Genomic DNA, 20,102 nt, shown 5'->3' with positions numbered 1-20,102 from the left:
CATTTTAGTAATTACTCTTTTAAAATTCCATAACATTTGATCTGAAGACTGAAAGAGAACCCCCAGCCTGGGTGATAGCAGTACACATGCGGCTTTCTACAGAAGTCTGTGGGAATATTCTCACGGAAGACAAAATATTTGATTTATTATTATTTCTAATTTGGTTTTCCCAATGCAAAGAAACAAGCCTCGAGAAACTATAAAAAGCAACAGCCCATAGTTAAAAACCAACAACAACAAACAAACTGGTCTGTAAGTGCCAAACCATTCACCCGCAGCTGAGACTGGTCACATCTGGTTGTCTGTGCCACTCCTACACCATTTTTTAAAGACCCTGTATCATGTACAATTTCTTTACAAAGGGTTATTAGGTGGAACGTGTTAAGGCCGTGGTCAACAGAACAAATGTAAAAGGCTAACTAAAAATGAAAAATAGTATTTCATTCAATATCACTTAAACGTTTCTAATCTTCAGGATCACAGTCTCAGTTTTTATCTCAATGCCTGAGATGGAAGCTGGCCCAGAACATCTGGCAAATATCATTTTGGATGGACAACGATCGAGGCAAGCTCTTAATTTTCTGCTGTCATACTTTATCCTTCTTTCCTCCCCATCTTACACCTCTCTTGCACTTTTCCTCTACGTGACTTCAATTTTACGATGTACAGTAGATGACCTTTAGCATTCTAAATCCTATGCCTTGAGCTATTTAGAGACAAGACACTATGTAACACTAATGCAGTGATTCAATGCATCTTTTGCCAATGTAGCATATAAAACGTTTGCTCTTGAATAATGTCATCAAACATCATTTATCAGTATGTCTCACTTTCATAAGCCGTGGAGGAAATTTATGTACCTTAATTTAGAAGATGATTTTATATCCATTTCCTGTGAGCCACAAGCATACAGACTTAAGAAGAGTACTTACTTTTGCTCCACGAAGAGGGGATCAAAGAACTCCGTTGTGATTTTGTTTGCATACAGGGAACACCCGGTCATTGAGCATAGCCCTGAAGAGCATCAGAAGGAAAGTGCTATGATTACTGGTGTTTCATTAACATCCTGAAGCACCTTGTCTGGAAGAAAGTTACTATTTACCTGACAGTATGAATACAATCCCAGCCAAACAAGCAATTTTAGCTTTGGCTTTATCTGAGCCTCCGACTTTGGTACATTTCATTCCAAACAGGGCAAATATGGAACCAAAAAAGCCCAGGCTGACGGCGGCAATCATAAGTCCTCTACATGCCTGGATATAACCTGCAATTAGAGTAGGTCATTTACATTAACATAAAACATGTGGTTGTCCAGGAAGAAACTCTCATTTTACATTGTCCTCATGAATGAGTGTTCTGCTTTCCGAAAAAATAACCATAGTGGTTAAAACATATGTTAAGCAAGAAAGAAAAGCAAGTTAATCTGTATGGAGTGCCTGTTTTATGTCACACACTTTTCAGTTTGGCATATGCATGATCCTCAGGATATATCTCTGAGTGTTATTATTCCCATATTCACAGATGAAGAAATTGAGGCACACAAAAGTTACATAATGTGCCAGAGACAAGTTAGTAAGGGGTTGAAATGGATTCCATCCAGCTCTGACTACAAAACCCATGCAATACTGCCTTTCACCCTGGGAAACCTCATCTGCCGCTATCTCAACCCTGTTACTCTTTTGCACATCAGACCTTTAAAATAGATGTTTTAATGGTTTTGACGTTGTAATCTTTATAATCGAGCAGAGCTCCCACAGAGTCACATCTTCTAATATTAGTGAAAGATTACAAATGAGATTGACTGGAATGTCATCATGAACCGTGAGAAGTCTAAATCAAGATGTATTTTCATGACCTTTTAAAAATTTTCAAAAAAAAAAAAATTTTCAGGGCACACATAATAACATTGGGTTTAAATAAGCACTGGTTGGTTCCTAGAAGAATATTTTATAATTATGAAATTAACTGTTTGCATATAAATGGATGCTTTCAAAGTATCCTGAAAGCTTGTTCTGTTGGTTTGTTTGATCATTCCTCCTACACCATTCATTTTCTTAGTCACGTATTTTTATTTGCACAGCCAGGGTGATGGTAAACTTCAGCCTGGCTTTTGTCCAGACACTAACAAATTTTAAGTTAACAGGATTTAAACTGATACATTTTTACCACATGCTGTCATTTTCATTTCAGACTGAAACAGTGCCATATTTCAATCTGAAATAATGATGGCACATACTGGTGTGTTCATTTGTTAAGCAAATGAACGTACATCTCTCTCAGGTTTACTTTTGGCATTAAACTTTTTAATATGAAAAAACTCATAAGTGCCAAGATACACCAAGTCATTTGTTATTGTGTTCAGGCAAAGTCAATGATAAATAATAATTCTAAGGCTACGATAATCATATATTCAGGGAATAATGGGGGAAGGTGGCCTCCAGTCTATGTTTCTCAGGGAAAGAATAAAATTTTAAGTTTCAGTCCTACCCCTAGGATCCATTTTGAAGAGTACCCAGAAGATGCTCTAATTAACAGATTTAGGCACCTACAAATGCAGAATGCAATGACAATGATCTTCTATTTTATAGTGTGAACTACTTCCAGACAGAAAATAATTTCACTGATGGTAAGGCTGTCAAAAACAGCAAAAGAAACTTATTTTTAGCAAAACAGGATAATGGAGGCTTATTTTGGTAGCTATAGTAGTGCTGCAGGGCTATCTGTGTCTCTGCGGCTGAAGAGTGACCCAGCTCTATTTTAAACTTCAACCCTCAAGTCCCCCAACCAGAACCCAGGGAGAAATAGGAGCACAGGGGGAGGAAGCCTGTTAGTTCCTTGCAAGATTAAAGACAGTCCTCCAGGATAACCACAAGTGACTCATCATTTGCCACCAGAGCTACTGGGACAGTGTGGTTTCATTATTTTTTGAGATTTGTTTTCACCTGTGGTTTTGAGGTGTTTTAGCTGATTCTTACTGCAATCCTAAACAGACAACAAAGTGTGTGTGTGATATAACCTCTATCCTATATTTAAAAAACTATTCTAGAAAACCTTATCATGCACCATAATTTGCATTTATCTTAGGAGTCTTACAGGCTTTATGTACAGAAAACACACGAGCCTTGCAAAAGGTTACGTCTATGGTCTGATCACTAAGAACATAAAACACATTTCCCCAAATGGTACACAGTGGTCAGAATCCCAGGCTGATGAATTCAACCCTTAATGTGACTGGAAAAATAACAGTAGGCTTTAAACTTTAACCACTACTCGTACCATTTTTTCCCCCGAGTGTCTCACTCAGTTCTCCGGTCTCAGCCCTGGTACCTACAGCAGGATCAGCTCTGCCCTCTAAGCACAAGAGGAGAGATAGAGAGCAGGTTCTGATGAGGTCAGGTCCTTCCTCAGAACCAACCAGAACCCTGATTTGGCGGAGAAGGTAACTCTCTCCGGTGTGGGAACAGTAGCAATAAATTGCTAACTCATCGCATGCACAAAAGAAGGGTTTGGAGTTCCTGGGGATAAACTCCAGGGTCAGCCATAGATGGAATCGAGTTGTTGGTAAGCCTGAGGTCTGTAAATTAGGGGCTACCAGTCCTTAAAACACCCACAGACTCAAGCCTTGGGTGACTTCCCACAAACTCTCTCAGAGTTTATCTTTTGCAAGGCAGACCTCTACAACCTTGCTTTTTTAAGAGTTCCGGAGGTCAAAACTTATAAGTAACACCCTCAAGTGAAGTGGTGGTAAAAACCTAGTCAAGGAGGCCATTATTTTTGACAGGTCTAATTTACTGACACCGTTAATAGCTAATTAACACATTAAAGTGCTGAGGCATGAACATATTTGCTCAGAAGTTCTCTGAAGTATAATTTATAGTTAACTCCTTTGGAAGAAATGGAAAACATTCCCACTAACAAAAATAGATGGCATATACTAAAAAAAAAAAACCTGGCTCAAAATGTTCAGCTGCAGTTCAAGTGGTGCTTTGAAAGGAATATGGGTTAGCAATAAACAGAAATCACCAGTTCATTCAACCGTGAGTTTTTCAATTAGTAAAATACTGTGACTTTAAATTAATGAATTCTGTTGGAGGAAAACTTCAAGGTGTCCGTCCGTTAAAAGTTAAATGTTTTCCAAATGTACCTTATTTTCCATTTCCAACTAGCAAAAATGAAAATATCCACTTGGTGGAGACAATTCCCTAGCAGTACACTTGGTAGCTGCTGATTGAAGGAAGAAAAAAAGGATGTGCTTTCTTATGCTAGTAGCTTTGCGTACTTTTTGCAAATCCTTTGGGAGAAGGGTGGTATGAGGTGCAGACATGAACTCTGAATTTCACCTCTGGTTCTTCTATTTACCTGCTGTGTATCCTCGATTATATTACCTAATCTCTCCAAGCCCGTTTTCTCATCTGTAAAACCCAAGGATAACAGCACTTCCTTCACAGGAGGAATATGAACCAAGCGTCTGGTGAGTGGTAAGAAACACATCAAAGCTTCCCTTCCATAACACTAAGATTGATTCTAAGCAGAAATTAGAGTTGGAATCTTAACATGGCGTAACATGAAACCTGCACATTTGGCTTTTTCCTTGTAGGGAGAACTGGGGTAACAATGATACCCCCTGATGATGAGGAATCAGAGCTTTGACCTCACATAGGGGATTCAGAATAATGACTCCATCATCTGTGTCCAAGAGGCATGTTCTTCCACTTAAGACTAGACGGGGAGAGCTGTGAGCTTTCTCTCTCCCTTCTTGGATTTTTCTGCTTGGTTTAAGGAGAGGACTGGCCTACTCAGGCCTGTGGTCACCACAGCCCCTGGCAACGTAGCTTTCTCCCTCCACTTCAAGTGCAATAACCAGGAAATCCACATGCAGCGTGCTGTAGGCAGGGCCTGCCTTAGGCCCAGCAACCAGCAGATGTGGTTGCCCAGAAAATACATGGCAGAGCGCGAACAAGCAGAGGGGCCTCCTCCGTGGGGGAACTGACTTCTCTCCACGTGAAAACGTAGCTGTGTGCTTGAACCCCCCAAAATATTATTCTGAGAGATGATGAAAAGTAAGTTTATGACTTTGTGATAGGCAATGCTTTCTTAAGCCACAAAAGGCCAAGCCGGCAGGAAGAGACTGATAAATGTGATTATAGTACACATTTCAATGTTTTGTATGAGAAAAGACATCACACATTTCAAAGACAAGCGATGGGCCGAGACTGCAACATATATAACAAATCAAGGACTGATATCCAGAATTTAAAAAAACAAATCATTTAAACCAAGAGGAAACAAAAGAACCATGGGCATAAGACATGGACAGGCAAGTCACAAAAGAAAAACAAAAGGGTCAATAAATACATGCTAAGGTGGTCAAAATCACAGTGATCAGGGAATAAAATAATAACATGATAGGATGTCACCCATTAAACTGGATGAAAAACTTAGTGGTGAGAATGCGGAGAAACAGGTATTCTCATACACTGTTGGTGGAATGTAACTGGACAATTTAAACTGAATAATAAAATGAATATTCTACTGCTCTGACAATACTATTCCTCAGTATCTACACTACAGATACACACATATGCACAAAGAGGCAAATAGAAAGATTGTCAGTAAAGTGCTAAGAACAGTGAAAAGCTAGGAAGGGTCCAATGTCCAACAATGGGTAAGTCGTTAAATAAACCAGTTTTGTCCAGACTAATGAATACCATGCAGTTGTTAAAAAAACAGTTACTTCTATATGTACTGACTCGTAAAGCTATGTTATTAATTTTAAAACAATGCAGAACAAGAGGTGAAGTCATTTACGTCTTTTAAAGTCATTTTCTAGACACACGAGCATACAGGGAAGGCCATTTTGCGAGCTGGGTGGTATACAAATGTCACGCCTCCTCTCTAGGGCTGGATGGTTGAAGGCTACGCTCTCCTTCCTCTTCATCACCCCACCTGTCCCCAAATCTTGAGACCATGACGTCCATTCTCAGCTCAGACACATCAGGTGCACACTATTCTGCACCCAATAACCTTCATGGAGTATTCATCTCTCCATCCTCTCCCTCGTCCCCCAGCTGTCCTGTAGAAGGAAGCGTACCTATCTGGCAGGCTATCTCGGTGACGGTACAGCTACAACAGAAGAATGTGTTTAGGACAGTAAGTGTCAATCCCGTATTCCTGAATGTAAATCCCAGAAACAAGAGCCTGCCTGTTCAAACATCTCCCTGGACGTGGGCTCTGCAGCGCACAGGAAATTCAACCGTAATTCTAGGGAATCAACAGTGTACCAGCTACTTAATTGTACACACACCAGGACACAGACCCAGGTGTCACTCATCTAAAACCAGACACGTATTCCCTTATACGGAGTTTCCATCGAATACCTCCACTGAGCAGCAGTTTGCTTTTCATGGCAAGCACCATCTTAGGGGGATTAAATCTTGTCCCTTATTTACTCAGTTATGCAAATAAAAGCTTGCAGCGCAGAAATAAAAGAAAAAGAAAACACCTCAAATCGAGAACTAATGTAAATGACTCTCAAGTTTCTGCCGGGATCCATCGAGTCATGCGCTGTAAAATCCTGGAAGAAAGGAACCTAGAACTTGAGCAATCAGTGTGACCGGGTAGACATCCACTGTCAACTAAAAAGAGCCAGTCTGAAACGAAAAAGAGCCAGTTTTCTTTGTGAACACCTGTTCTAATACAATACAGTACAGAGCGTCGCTAACAAGAACTATGTAGAAAACAATTTACTAAAGAACAACGCTGAGGGAGACGCTGAGAACGGACTTGGGAGGCGCGACACAGAACTTGTCAGTCTCCCGCACAAGATTCCTGCTGGCCAGAACTCTCTACTCTCTGCGGCACAGGCTAGGGCTATTTATGTTCCTAGCATTTAGAGGCAGAGTTAAAGCCCAGCAGACTCATTTGTAGATGCGGGGCGGGGGGTTTGGAGCGGGTGCTCCTGCAATGTTTCCTTTCCCCACACACACACTTTTCAAAGAACTAACGAAATGGCTAAAGGGAGTTCAGAGCAAGCAGATTTCGCTCTGACAAGTCCATTTGAATCAGAATCCAGCCCTTCTGGGTAGTGCTGGCTGGAGAAGACAAGCCCCCTCTCGTGACTCCGTGTCCTAACAGTCCCCAAGAGAGGGGGGTCCCACTGCCCTGTCCTCAACTCTCGAGACAACAAAGCTGCTTCCTTCCATCCCCGTCGCCTGAGAGTCACCCATCCCACCCAGGCCTGTCTGCGTGCCCCTCTCCCCCGCCCCGGGGTTCCGGGCTCGGACAGGCGCCCCCCGCGGGACAGACGTCCGGGGAAGGCGGGCCGCGGGCACCGGGGACTCTCCCCGGCTCCTTCAGGCACTGAGGGGGAAAGCGGGGCCGGGCTTCGGAGGAGTCCGGCCCGGGGGTCCCGCCGGGGGTCGTGGGGTCAGCGGGCGCCCCGCCGGCAGGCCGGGGAGGAGCGAGGGGCAGGGGCGGGGGGCGACGGGATGCAGACCGTCTAGCGCCAGCATGGAGGGGAAGTCCTTGCAGTTGGAGACGCCCGTGGAGTCGGTAACGCACATCTTCCAAAGGTTGGCCCAATAGGTGGCGGTGGTGATGACCGTGCCGTCGATGGTGGACACCTTCCAGTAGTCGGTGGGCAGCGTGGAGGACACCAGCACCCAGCCGGAGATGGAGACCATGAAGGCAATGATCTCCGACGCCGTGCTCGCCATGCCGCCCGCTGTAGCAGCGTTCGCTCTAGCGCACCTGCTCGGCGCCGCGACCCCCGCGAGCCCCGCCGCGCGGCTCCGCCCCTCCGCCCCGCCCACCCTTTCCCGCCCCGCCCCCCTGCAGGCCCGGCACTAGGGGGCGCGCGCGCGGACCCCAGGACGCGCCCTCTGGGGCAGAGAGGGCTCGCGGGGAGCTTTTACGGTCGCCACCTGGGTTCTCTCGAGCCAACTGGCCCGGCGCCCGCGGTCTGGAGGAACGCACGCCTGCGCGTCCCTGTGGCCCCCCTCCCCGCCGCGCCCGCATCCCCGGGGCCGAGACACAGCCGAGATCGGCTCTCCTGTTGGACAGACTGACAGCCGGATGTGGACAGCTTGCTGCGTTCGGCCCCCTCCCCTCCCCAGCCCCACCCATTGGCAATAGCTTGGCTTCTAGGGTACCTTGTAAAAGCAGAGCAGAAAAAGCCTTTTGTGTGCCCGGAAAGGACACCAACAGCTAACGCAGCCCCTGGCCCGCTGAACTCTAAAGGTTTAGTGCCACGCTCTTTTGGGTGACCCAGTTCGGCTTGTCAAGGAGGGATCACTGCGGTTCTGGGCTCCAAGTCGGCCTTGTGCTAAAATTCTGCAGTTCCTTTTGGCCCGGCAGCATGCGGAAGGTCACTGTCAAGAGGTGCGTGGCACAAACCTAAATTCAGGACAGCAGCCTATGGAGAGCACAGGCTGCTCGGGGCCTTCTTTACAGCCCTGGTCGTGACTGTTCCAGCCACAAGGCTGGCCTGCTGATACCAACGTACTACACGTAGGACGTGCATTTAAGACGTTTCTCCTGTGGGTCCCTTCCAGCTGCCAGTTCTGAGTCTCTTCTATGAGCCGATGGGCTGTCACAGCTGCTCTGTATCTTGTTTAACTTTTTTTTTACCACCTCCACCTTTTGCACCTAATTGAGGATTAAGCTCATTCCTTCATTGCTGTTTCAAAGCAAACTTAAAGATCAGGGTGTACTTTTGGCTCCAGAGTTCACACAGTTGAGCATAAGTGAGAGAACAAAGACTCTGACTTTATTATGGGTTTATTATTTGTCCGTTTAAAGGTCTTGCAGTTCGTGGTATGAACTTTCAGGATTTACTTCTTCCCCAAAGTAACCAAGGTCTAAAACCTCTAAATCAGTTCTGTTATAATAACGCTAGTTGCTAACCCCCAAATTGCAGGGACACTGGTTCATTGTGAAGAGTTTCTCAATTCCCCTTTGTCACTTAAAAACAAAACAAGGGCTTGCCTGGTGGCACAGTGGTTAAGAATCCCCCTACCAATGCAGGGGACATGGGTTTGAGCCCTGGTCCAGGAAGATCCCACATGCTGTGGAGCAACTAAGCCCGTGCGCCACAACTACTGAGCCCGCGTGCCACAACTACTGAAGCTCTCACACCTAGAGCCCGTGCTCTGCAACAAGAGAAGCCACCGCAATGAGAAGCCCGCGCACCGCAACGAAGAGTAGCCCCTGCTCACCGCAACTAGAGAAAGCCTGCGCACAACAATGAAAACCCAACAGAGCCAAAAATAAATAAATAAATTTATAAAAAAACAAAACAAAACAAAACAAAACAAAAAACCAAATGGTACGGAATGAAATTAGAGGTGATTCAACATCTGTGAAGAAGAGAGGAGGTTGAATTACAGAAACATCAAAACAAATTTGGGAGGACCATTGGAGACTGTATGGATATACTCCACACTCAACACAATCATCCTATTTCTTTTTGAACTTTCGAATTTTATTTTATTTTTTATACAGCAGGTTCTTATTAGTTATCTATTTTATACATATTAGTGTATACATGTCAATCCCAACCTCCCAATTCATCCCACCACCACCACCCACCCCCCACCCCCCACCACTTTCCCCCCTTGGTGTCCATACGTTTGTTCTCTACATCTGTGTCTCTATTTCTGCCCTGCAAACCAGTTCATCTGTACCATTTTTCTAGGTTCCACATATATGCGTTAATATATGATATTTGTTTTTCTCTTTCTGACTTACTTCACTCTGTATGACAGTCTCTAGATCCATCCACGTCTCTACAAATGACCCAATTTCGTTCCTTTTTATGGCTGAGTAATATTCCACTGTATATATGTACCACATCATCTTTATCCATTTGTCTGTTGATAGGCATTTAGGTTGCTTCCATGACCTGGCTATTGTAAATAGTGCTGCAGTGAACATTGCGGTGCATGTGTCTTTTTGAATTATGGTAGTGGGATTGCTGGGTCATATGGTAATTCTATTTTTAGTTTTTTAAGGAACCTCCATGCTGTTCTCCATAGTGGCTCTATCAATTGACATTCCCACCAACAGTGCAAGAGGGTTGCCTTTTCTCCACACCCTCTCCAGCATTTGTTGTTTGTAGATTTTCTGATGATGCCCATTCTAACTGGTGTGAGATGATACCTCATTGTAGTTTTGATTTGCAATTCTCTAATAATTAGTGATGTTGAGCAGCTTTTCATGTGCTTCTTGGCCATCTGTATGTCTTCTTTGGAGAAATGTCTATTTAGGTCTTCTGCCCATTTTTGGATTGGGTTGTTTGTTTTTTTAATATTGAGCTGCATGAGCTGTTTATGTATTTTGGAGATTAATCCTTTGTCCGTTGATTCATTTGCAAATATTGTCTCCCATTCTGAGGGTTGTCTTTTCATCTTGTTTGTAGTTTCCTTTTCTTTGCAAAAGCTTTTAAGTTTCATTAGATCCCATTTGTTTATTTTTGTTTTTATTTCCATTACTCTAGGAGGTCAATCATCATATTTCTAGAGATAATATTCATTTCATGCTCTAACCTTCTGGACTTCAGATTCAGTGCATGGCAAGGTGTGTGTTCTGGTTCTGTTTCATACTGACAGCCTTTTAGCAAGTTTTTGTTTCTATTGAGCCCAAATCTGGCTGTCTTTAACATCCATCCAACTGCCATGATTTGCACTGAGACAACACAAGGTAAGTCCTACTTTTGGGCCATGCAGCAGCTCTTGGGAAGTGTGTTTGTGTGTGCATGGCCATCTCATGGTTTGTGTGAATGGGAATACGGGTGAAGACCCGTTTGCTTAGTGGGATGCAGACATAGTTCCACTACTGTGCTCCTCTTGGTCCCAGTTTGTCCTGTTGTGTCATGTTGGCTTCATGGGGGGGGGGGGGTCAAGCTTAACACCTGTTTGGGAAGCACCTACCTAACCTCATCCTTCTCATCTTCCCTTCTATTCAAGTCAGTCACCTTTGAGTATTGACAACAAGTGTCCTCTATTCTTTTGTATGATTTGCCTTTTTAAAGTGCTTTTATTGTCTTGGTTTCTTGTCCTCCAGCATATTTCCACTATTATTTCTGTGCCATATTTCTTTCTGAACGATATGCTTATTTCTAATCCAATTTACTATTCAGACAACACAAGAAGTCATGAACCAGGACATTCCTATGGAGTTTCCTAAAGTTAAAATTTGCACAAATGTTGGTTTTATACTTTATTTCCTGGTCTTGTTTGAGTGTCTTTGTTTGCTTGTGTCTTCCTCATGGTAGTTTCTCACTAAAATTGTTGATTCATTTTTTTGCAAGACAAAACCCTGACTTACTTTTGACACAAAAAAGTCTAGTGTTGTGACCTTGAAGACTCACGCAGCTCCTAATTTATCAACAGATTGGTTGTAAATTCCATTGTTTGGAACCAAAGGTACATTGTTTTACAAAAAGAACTGTGAAGACTGATTCAGTGTTTCAGACCATTCCCCTCAAATTTAACAGATAATGTAGTTTTACCTACTGTACTTAAAATATCCACAAACCCACCATTGCAACATAGCTTCCAGAGGAAACAAATTCTGAATTCTAACTTGAACCTCCAAGAAAGACCCTCTCTCTGCTGCATCACCAGACTGTTTAAGCCAGGATATCTGGGGGTGGCTCTGGTAGTGATTTTTCCAACGCTTCTAAGTTACAGCCAGGTTGGAAACCACAGCACTGATCATTTGAGATGCATGTATATGTGTATAAACGGTCAATTAAGCAAACCAGATGGTGTCTGTTATAGAGAAAAAGAATACTCATCTGTTGGTTGAAAACTTTGAGAAAAGAAATATTCTTTTGCTATAGAGATGGTAACACACAGCTTCAACTTAAAAGGGTTGAAAATACCACAAACAACCCATAAATTATGACCTGGGTGGCAGCACTATTAGTTCTTTTGCCAGCTGAAACAGACTAGGGTCGTCATGCCTGTGGACTTGATTAATTTTCTTTTATTCTCTGTCTGTTCTGTGAGGTTTGACAGCCCCAAACTTCTCTTCCCTGGCATATACTGCATATTAACTACAGAGAGTTACATTTAGAGCCCACAAGTGCCTGACCAAAGGATGAAAAATGTTAACTTTCTTTAATACCTAAAGAATATTATGTAAGGAATCAAGCATTTACTTTAGAATGTCTTATATCTTAAGCTTTTCAAAACTAGTTTAGTCAGAAGAAACCACATAATCCAATACAAGAATGTCCAGAAAAGGAAAATAGACCGAATAGATTTTTTAAAAAGAAGTAATGTATAAATGACCTGTTTCACTTTGAGATTCTAGAGTCCCAAATAACCTTTGCAGTTGATCTGCAAACCCATTTACAGAGTACCTTTCAACTGATAAATACTTCCTATTTTCTTTAGGATTCAGTTCACTGAAATTTTTATTTAACTATTCATAACAAACCATTCTTAATTTAAATATAAAAGTGAATACAGTTAGAAAGTTACTTCTCCAAATTATTCAAAGTAACATCTTAATTAACAATACCTTGGCCTTTACAAAAAACTGTAGTTTTTTTCCAATATGAAAAGTACTAATTTATCTATAATAAATTTGACATGAAGACATTTACTGTCCTGAAATATATTGAGCCTTTCCACTTTTGAGACCTAAACCACTGAGATTTAGCATTGGAAGTTATTTCTTTAGCATTATTATGGTTATCAAGGAAAAATAGAGGATTCCCTCACCCCAGGGTTGTTCAGGAGTGAAACCAGTTTAGCTGACTGAACAAGAGATTTGCAGAAATTCTTTACTTGAGATTCAACTCACCTGCCAAACAACACAGGTGTGCCTTTCAACAGCACAAGAATTTTCTAAGCATCAAATTTGGTTTCAGTATACATTAGCTCCTTCCTAGATTCCAGTGAGGTGGCATGCTGCTGCTGAGGTGGGAAGAAACTAAAGTCCTGATAAATACGGTATTAACTAAATAAACAACTTCTCAGGAGCCAAATATCGTTACACCACGTTAAAGAAGACATTAACACCGATACTAAGATAGTAAAATAGCATATCTGTCTTCTTTTTCCTGCATCTTCCCTAACACTCTTAGTTTATCTTAATGCTCTACACTAATTCTATGATACTTGTAACTACTTAGCATGAAAGCTGCAGAGTGAGAGGAGTAGTTACGGGAGTGGATACTCATGCTTATCATTGCATCATCGATCATATATGTGTGTGTATATTTATAATGTTTTTTTGCAAATTATAAGGAAATAAACAGTGTCTTATTTTGACATCTGGTACCCTTTGAGGCTGTACTGCATCCGAAGATGCCATATATATCTTATGAACTTGTCTTTCATACAGTCATTTGAAACACACTCATTCCCAATTCTTGTGACCGAGCAGGACCCCCTCCCCCATAGCCTCTGCTGTAGCTCCTCTCTGAAGTACCCAGATAATAGTATCTCATGCATCTTTCCTGAGTTTTTCAGATGCTAAAAACCACCACCAAATGGAATAAATTAACTACTTGATGATCATGAGCCCGCAGACCTACTGGTGCCTAAGGATTGATAAAGTTAGCCACTCTGTTACCTCACCATCAACCAATCAGAGAATTGTGCACGGGATGATCACGTACCCTGTGACTCCACCCCCAACCTGGCCTTTAAAAATGCTTTGCCGAAACCCTTCCGAAGGTTTGGGGGATTTTGGGGCGTGAGCCATCAGTTTCACTGCATGGCCCTGCGATAAGACTTTCTCTGCTCCAAACTCCGACTTTTCCACATTGTTTGGCCTCACTGTGCATTGGGCACATGAACTTGCATTTGGTGACATTCTGAGGTATGTTAGGACTATCTAGATTCCTCTTGAGCACCTGGAGAGGTAAGTTTGGGGCCCCAGCAGCTCACAGCTGTCTTGATGAATACTCCTCCAGCCTGGAAAGACTCTCACTCTGGGATGCTGGAACTTTCTAGGGCTTGCAGATGGGTTGGTTGTATTTTGTTGGTCAGTAAGCATCTTATGAATATTAATTCAACCTACCCACCCAGGTTGGGCAGCAAGTAAATCTATGTGTTTTAGGCAAGTCATTTAATTGCTCTGAGTTGCAGCTTCCTCATTTGAAAAATAAAGGAGTTATTTTGGATGGTCTCCAAGACCACTTTGAACTCTAAGAATCTCTGACAAAATCTCACAGACAAAATCAACAAGGAGAGAAAACGAAAGAGTTTTCCTTGGTGTACTTGCCCCTTTTCTACTCACTTCCTGACATTACTCTAACCTCCTTTGCTATATTTAAAGGGGATGTATGTGCATGGGTGTGTGTGTGGCGGGGGGGAAGGTGCATGAAGATAATTAAAAGATCTCTATAGGTAGTCTTATTTTCAATTCTTCGTTGTTTATTAGAAACGTGATAAAATGCAGTAGTTCAAAACTAATGGTTACCAGTGGGAAGGGGGGAGGGGCAATATAGGAGTTGGGGAGTGGGAGGTACAAGATACTGGGTGTAAGGTAGGCTCAAGGATGTATTGTACAAAAGGGTAATAAAGCCAATATTTTTTAATAACTGTAAATGGAAAGTAACCTTTAACATTATATAAACATTTTTTAAAAAGGGAAAAGTGCGGTAGTTCAATTCACTTATGAAACAGGGTGACGCTGGGCAGAGGGCAGATGAGTGGAGCCATCAGGCGATGAGATAAAATTCTATCTCTGTGTGGCCTTGGGCAGGTCACCTCATTGCTCAGCGTCTCTTCCTCAACTATAAAATGGGAATGAATAATAGCTTTTTCAAAGTTATTGTGAAGATTAGAGACAATGTACATGAAGGACCTGGAACATGATAGACACTCCGTAAAAAAATGGGTACCATTCCGGTTCACTCATGCCCTTTCATTTCCTTACCTCGCTTTAAAGTTATAAAATTACATTTTCCATTAAAGAGGTATTAGAGTTAGATTGACATGCAGTAAGTCAATAAGGGTGAACTGTATTGCAAATCTTAAAAATACAGAAAGTCTTCAGTAGGATGCCAACATGGTAGAGGTTGATGCTGAGAGCAGAGGAAGAGAAACCAGGAAGTGAGGGTGAGATTAGTTGGGGGTAGGGTGAGGAGTGTTCAAAGGGAAGTGAAGCAAAACTGAGAAATAAAACTAGAATAGCAGTTAAATGTAAAAGAGGCTGAACAGCTACAAGACAGGATAAGGGTAACAAATGCAAGGAGAAAAGGAAAGGAACAAGAAATAAAAAGATAAAAAAGAGATGGGAAGCCCCAGGGTAGGGATGGGGAGGAAGGGGACCAACGGGGGAGGAAGGCAGCACTGAGGAAAGAAGATGGGTGAGCACTAAGGAGAAGTGGAGAGTTGTTTCCACAGCCTTCACCTCTCTATACTACTGCGTGTAAGGGGTGGGAAAGGCCACATTCTAGCACCTGTTCCAAATGAAGAGACTTTCCCCTTCCCTGGGCCTCAGAATAGAGCTGTTGAGAAGTTGATTCAAAGCACTCAGGAGTCCAGTGTTTACCATTTGGCTCACTTCATGGGAAAAATTTGTGGAAGTTTAAAATGAATACTTTAAGGGTCAAAAATGAAAGTTCTTACACAAACATACCCATAAACAAATAATTAATTGTGAGTTTTTTTTCAAAATGTAGACTTTCTTCTATTGTTGTCTAATTGTATATGTATATACATATATGTATATATGTATATGTATATACTTTCTTCTATTGTTGTCTAATTGTATATGTATGTAAATGTATATGGGTGCCTTTTTAGGTACCACGTACTGCACTCTTAAGTACTGCACTCATTTAATCGCAACCCTATGAAGTAAGTACTATTTTCATTCCCACTGCACAGCTGTGGAAACTGGACCACAAGGAGATGCAGTAACTGGCTCTGAGAAGTGATGGGGGCAGTTTCAGCTTAGCCAGTGTAGTTCTAGAGTCTGCACTCCTTTGTCATCAGTCATTTGTTTTCTACCGAGACAGCACTTTGTAGATCATGTACTCAGTTAATATTCGCCGAGTATAAAAACAAACACACACAAAAATAGAATAATTCTACATAATTTGTATTTATCTTTACTTTTTAGGAGAATGGCTTTTATAATCAGAAACATTTGAACAGGGTACCTAATTTCCTCATTTAATTTCATTTTGTGACTATATCTTGTAATAGGTGAATTGAAGTTCATTAATATGCTGTTTAACAATGTCTTGAGCAATGCTAATTCATTATATCACAGTTTGTATCTAGAATATTTTTCTTAAACTGTATATATGTGTGTGCATATGTATGTATATAGATATGTGTGTATAAATATGTGTGTAGACACACACACACACAAAATAAACAGGTCATTAGAGTATTCCTGTCTTCTCGTGCTTTAGGTCCTGTACTGGGCTCTCAGCCAGTCGGAGCTAACACAGCTGACCTCAATATGAATGCTTTAATGAGCACCCATCCTTCTACCTTGCTATCCTGAATTGGGGAAGTTCTGTGGTGTGTGTTGTTTATTGTGCATGGCCTACGCTTCTTACGTTTGTTTTCTGATTGAAGTTTTGACCCATATTAGCCGACAAAAGGTGTGCCACAATTCAGATGTTAAAATGCAAGGGTTTTTTCCCCACTAGGTATTGCCATGTTGTTTCTGGAATGGCTGTACCCCATGGCATGCTCACAGCAGTGCAGGATGGTTCTAGTTTTCTCATATTCTCCCCAAACTTATTTTATCTAATTACATAATTGTTACATAACTGTAAAACCCAAGTTCATCTATCTCCAAAGTTCATGTTCTTCTATTTAAATGTTAACAGTCATCCAAGTTTTGAAGACATTCAAAGACATGTTTTTAAAGATTAAACATAGAAACACTATAAATTTGCAGACATTACTGTATCCAAAGTTAAAAGATAAGTCATTATCTGAATATTTTTTGGTCCATTACTATTTATTGTTTTCCTCAGCCTCCTCTTACCTGATTATAAGAGAAAAATAGGGGTGTGGTAAGAGAGAAATTTGGCATATTGCACTGAGGTGTCAGAGAAACAGGTTTATATGTGTGTACATGTGTTTGTGAGTGTGTGTGTATCATACACAAAGGGCTAAAGGAATAGAGGCTAAGAGATGAAAGTAGAAGGGAGACAAGAGCGACATGTTATAACAAAGGAAGATGTTTTCTCTGTAAAACATTGATTGGAAGTGAAGGTGATAAGGGTAGATGGCAAAGGGATTTTTAATATAAGCTTGTATGTCTGTGTGGAATGAGTGGGGAGGCGGGACCACTGACCAGCTCCTGCTTCATCGGGTCACTTTAGCCATCTCCATATATAGACATATATATCTGAACATTGGAGATTTAATGCATCTAAAGAGCAATATTAGTGCTGTTCTTGTGTGTTTGGGTTGATGAGGAAAAGGTAGAACACAATGACTGAATTAGGCATTTGGGTCATGTCAGCATGACCAACTTCTTTGCTTTTTTCCTTTCGAGTTAAATTGTCCAGGTGTTGGGAAAGAAACTTGTAACCACAATCTCCTCATCACCAAATAGTGTGTTTTAATTGCTAGGTGTGTCCAAAATGCAAGTTTTCTTGCCCACTGATTTTTGCCTTCAATTTCCTCTACCATATCCTTGAAGGCAACCCCAGCTGCCAGGGAACTTGCTGCAGGTGACTTTAAGGAAATGACTGAGAAAACAGAGGTGATCAGAGACGTTGAACATCACTGAAGCCTGGGAGGAATGACCAATTATGGGAATAGTAGCCTAAAAAAGCAATAGCCAGCAAGTTGTTTTGACTCCTAGGGGTTTGAAGAGATTGGAGGAGCCAGTGTAAGAGGTTGGGATTCACTGCCATGAGAAGATTAAACAGCCCGTAGAGTTCACCCAGGTTTTGCTCCTGTTTCAAAAACAGCATTATTCACTCATTGAGACAAATCATAATGCATTTATTGAGTGCCTATTTTGCCCCAGGCATCATTCCACACAATGTAGACACGGTGAACAAAACACAAAATCTCTGCCCTAATATATATGCCATTCTACTGGAGGAAACAAATACAAGGTACAAAAAAGATTTAGTATAGCAGATGATATATGCTAAAGAGAAAAACTAAGCCAGCAGGGAAGGGGGATGTTATGCAAAGTGTGTGGCGTGGGTTAGGTGGGTTAAATTTTGGTTAGGTGGCCAGAGAAACCCTGCTTGAGAAGACGACTTTTGGGTAAAGACCTGACGGAAATGAGGGAGTTAGCCATGTGGATAGTTTCAGGCAGAGCATTTCTGGATAGCGAGCACATCTGACCTGAGCAGCACTGGGGAGGCTGGAGTGGCTGCAGCAGAGGGAATGAAGGGGAGGGTAGCGGGAGATGAGGACAGAGAGGTAACGCGGTGTCTGCGTGTGTCCACGTGTGTGTGTCCATGTGTCTGTGCGTGTCTGAGTGTGTGTGTCTGCTTGTGTGGGGGGGGCAGGGGTGTATGTAAATCTGGGCAGCTCGTGGACAGCCCTGTAAGTTCTCATAACAACTCTGGCTTTTACATTGAGTGTGACGGGATGACATTGGCAGGTTTTATGAAGAGAGGGGATATCAGACTTGGGTTTTAGGATCACTCTGAGAAGAGCCTGAAGGCAAGTCAGTGCAGAAGCAAGGACACCTGTTGGGAGGTGAGTTTAATAGTCCAGCTGAGTGATGATGGTGGCTTTGACCAGACTGGAAATGGGATGGTAGGAAACGTCAAATTTTGCCTTTTGGATCTATTTGGAGGGTAGAGTTGACAAGATTTTGCTGATGACCGGCTGAGATGTATGAGTGTAAAGGAGAAGTCAAGGAAGACACCAGGGGTTTGACCTCAGCCATTGGAAGGATGGAGTAGTTTCCTGAGATGAGGAAAGCTCTAGATGAGCAGGTTTCAGGTGACTATCAAGAGTTCATTCAGTTTTAGACATGTTGAGTTTGGGGTGCCCAGTAGACATCAGGAGGAGAAGCCAAGTAGACAAATGAATCTACAAGTTCAGGGCAGAGGTTCAATCTTAAAATGTACATTTTGGAGTCTCCTGTGGTTAGGTGGTATTTAAACCACGGAACTAGCCAGATCCTCTCTGGCAGGAGTGTAGATAGAAAAGAAAGAGTCTAGGAGGCAGGGAGGACCCAACAAAGACTGAGATGGCACAGCCATCTAGGTCAGAGGAAAAACAGGAGAGACAGTTCTGGAAGGCATGTGAAGAAGCTGTTTAAAGAGGAAGAAATGGAGTGATGTCAGGCACTGCTGAGGATGCAAGCCACGGAAGACTGAAGAAGAAAGACCACAGAGGTCCCGGAGGTCCTTGATCGGAGCTGATTTGTGGAGAATGTGGGGCAAAAACCAGATGGGAGTAGGATCAGTGGACGGTGGGAGGGAGAAATGCAGCCAGGAAGAGGAAGCAGCTCTTTAACGAGAGGAGAGAAATGGCGCGGGGACTGCAAGGAAAGTGGGATCATGAAAGGCTGTTCTTTTTTTAAATTTTGTATTTTTTAAAGATGAGAGAAGTAACCACATTTTAGGGCTTCCTGTTGGCCTGTAAGGTGTCTTTGTGTGAATTCAGAAAAGGTTCCCTTTCCCCTGTGTGGCTGCAATCCCACACCAGGGCACGCAGCTGGGAGAGGAGAGTGTGGGCCTCGAGTCCCACACCATAAGCAGCCACTGTGCTGTCATGTGGCTAAACTCTATACGAAATAGAATTCTATAAAAATAGTTCAGATGGCGCTTTTCCATCTACATTTATGTCTATTTGGCTTTGTACTAAAGTACAAATTGGTTCCAGGACCGCAGATACCAAATCCGCGATCGCTCAAGTCCAGTAGTCTGCCCTCCATATCCGTGGGTGTGCACCCCGCGGATCCCGAGGGCCAACTGTCTAAGTCTTAGTTTGATGTCATTTAAAAACAATATGGTACACATGTTTTACAGTTCTAGAAAATGGGAGTTAGAAAATACTTTGAAAATTATTTAATTCAACATTTTACAGATGAGGAGAGTCGAGTCCATAAATGACTTCTTAATGTATATTAAACTATAGAATGTATATTGGAATATTGTATCAATTGGAATAACATGTTGTGTGTGTTAT

At 42.2% G+C, this 20,102-nt stretch overlaps 1 protein-coding gene across 2 annotated transcripts in view; it reads right to left on the bottom strand.

The window, feature by feature from the left end:
• The window catches only part of CLDN10 (claudin 10), a 107,123-nt gene that overhangs the window by 14,335 nt on the left and 72,686 nt on the right, over positions 1–20,102 (bottom strand). The window contains exons 1-3 of one of the 2 annotated variants that reach the window (XM_036831674.1): positions 7,496–7,824; positions 1,103–1,264; positions 933–1,014 (exon numbers count right to left, since the gene is read on the bottom strand). In XM_036831674.1, coding sequence (XP_036687569.1) covers positions 933–1,014; positions 1,103–1,264; positions 7,496–7,715 — 464 coding nt within the window. In that variant the 5' untranslated portion in view covers positions 7,716–7,824. Of the gene's footprint in view, positions 1–932; positions 1,015–1,102; positions 1,265–7,495; positions 7,825–20,102 lie in introns of those variants that run through there. The other variant, XM_036831675.1, reaches the window with a different exon arrangement.

Source organism: Balaenoptera musculus, chromosome 18 (genome assembly GCF_009873245.2).
Source record: "Balaenoptera musculus isolate JJ_BM4_2016_0621 chromosome 18, mBalMus1.pri.v3, whole genome shotgun sequence".
Classification (NCBI taxonomy): Eukaryota; Metazoa; Chordata; class Mammalia; order Artiodactyla; family Balaenopteridae; genus Balaenoptera; species Balaenoptera musculus.
Note: the sequence above shows the minus strand (reverse complement) of the source record. Positions and strands in the feature narration are given on the sequence as shown.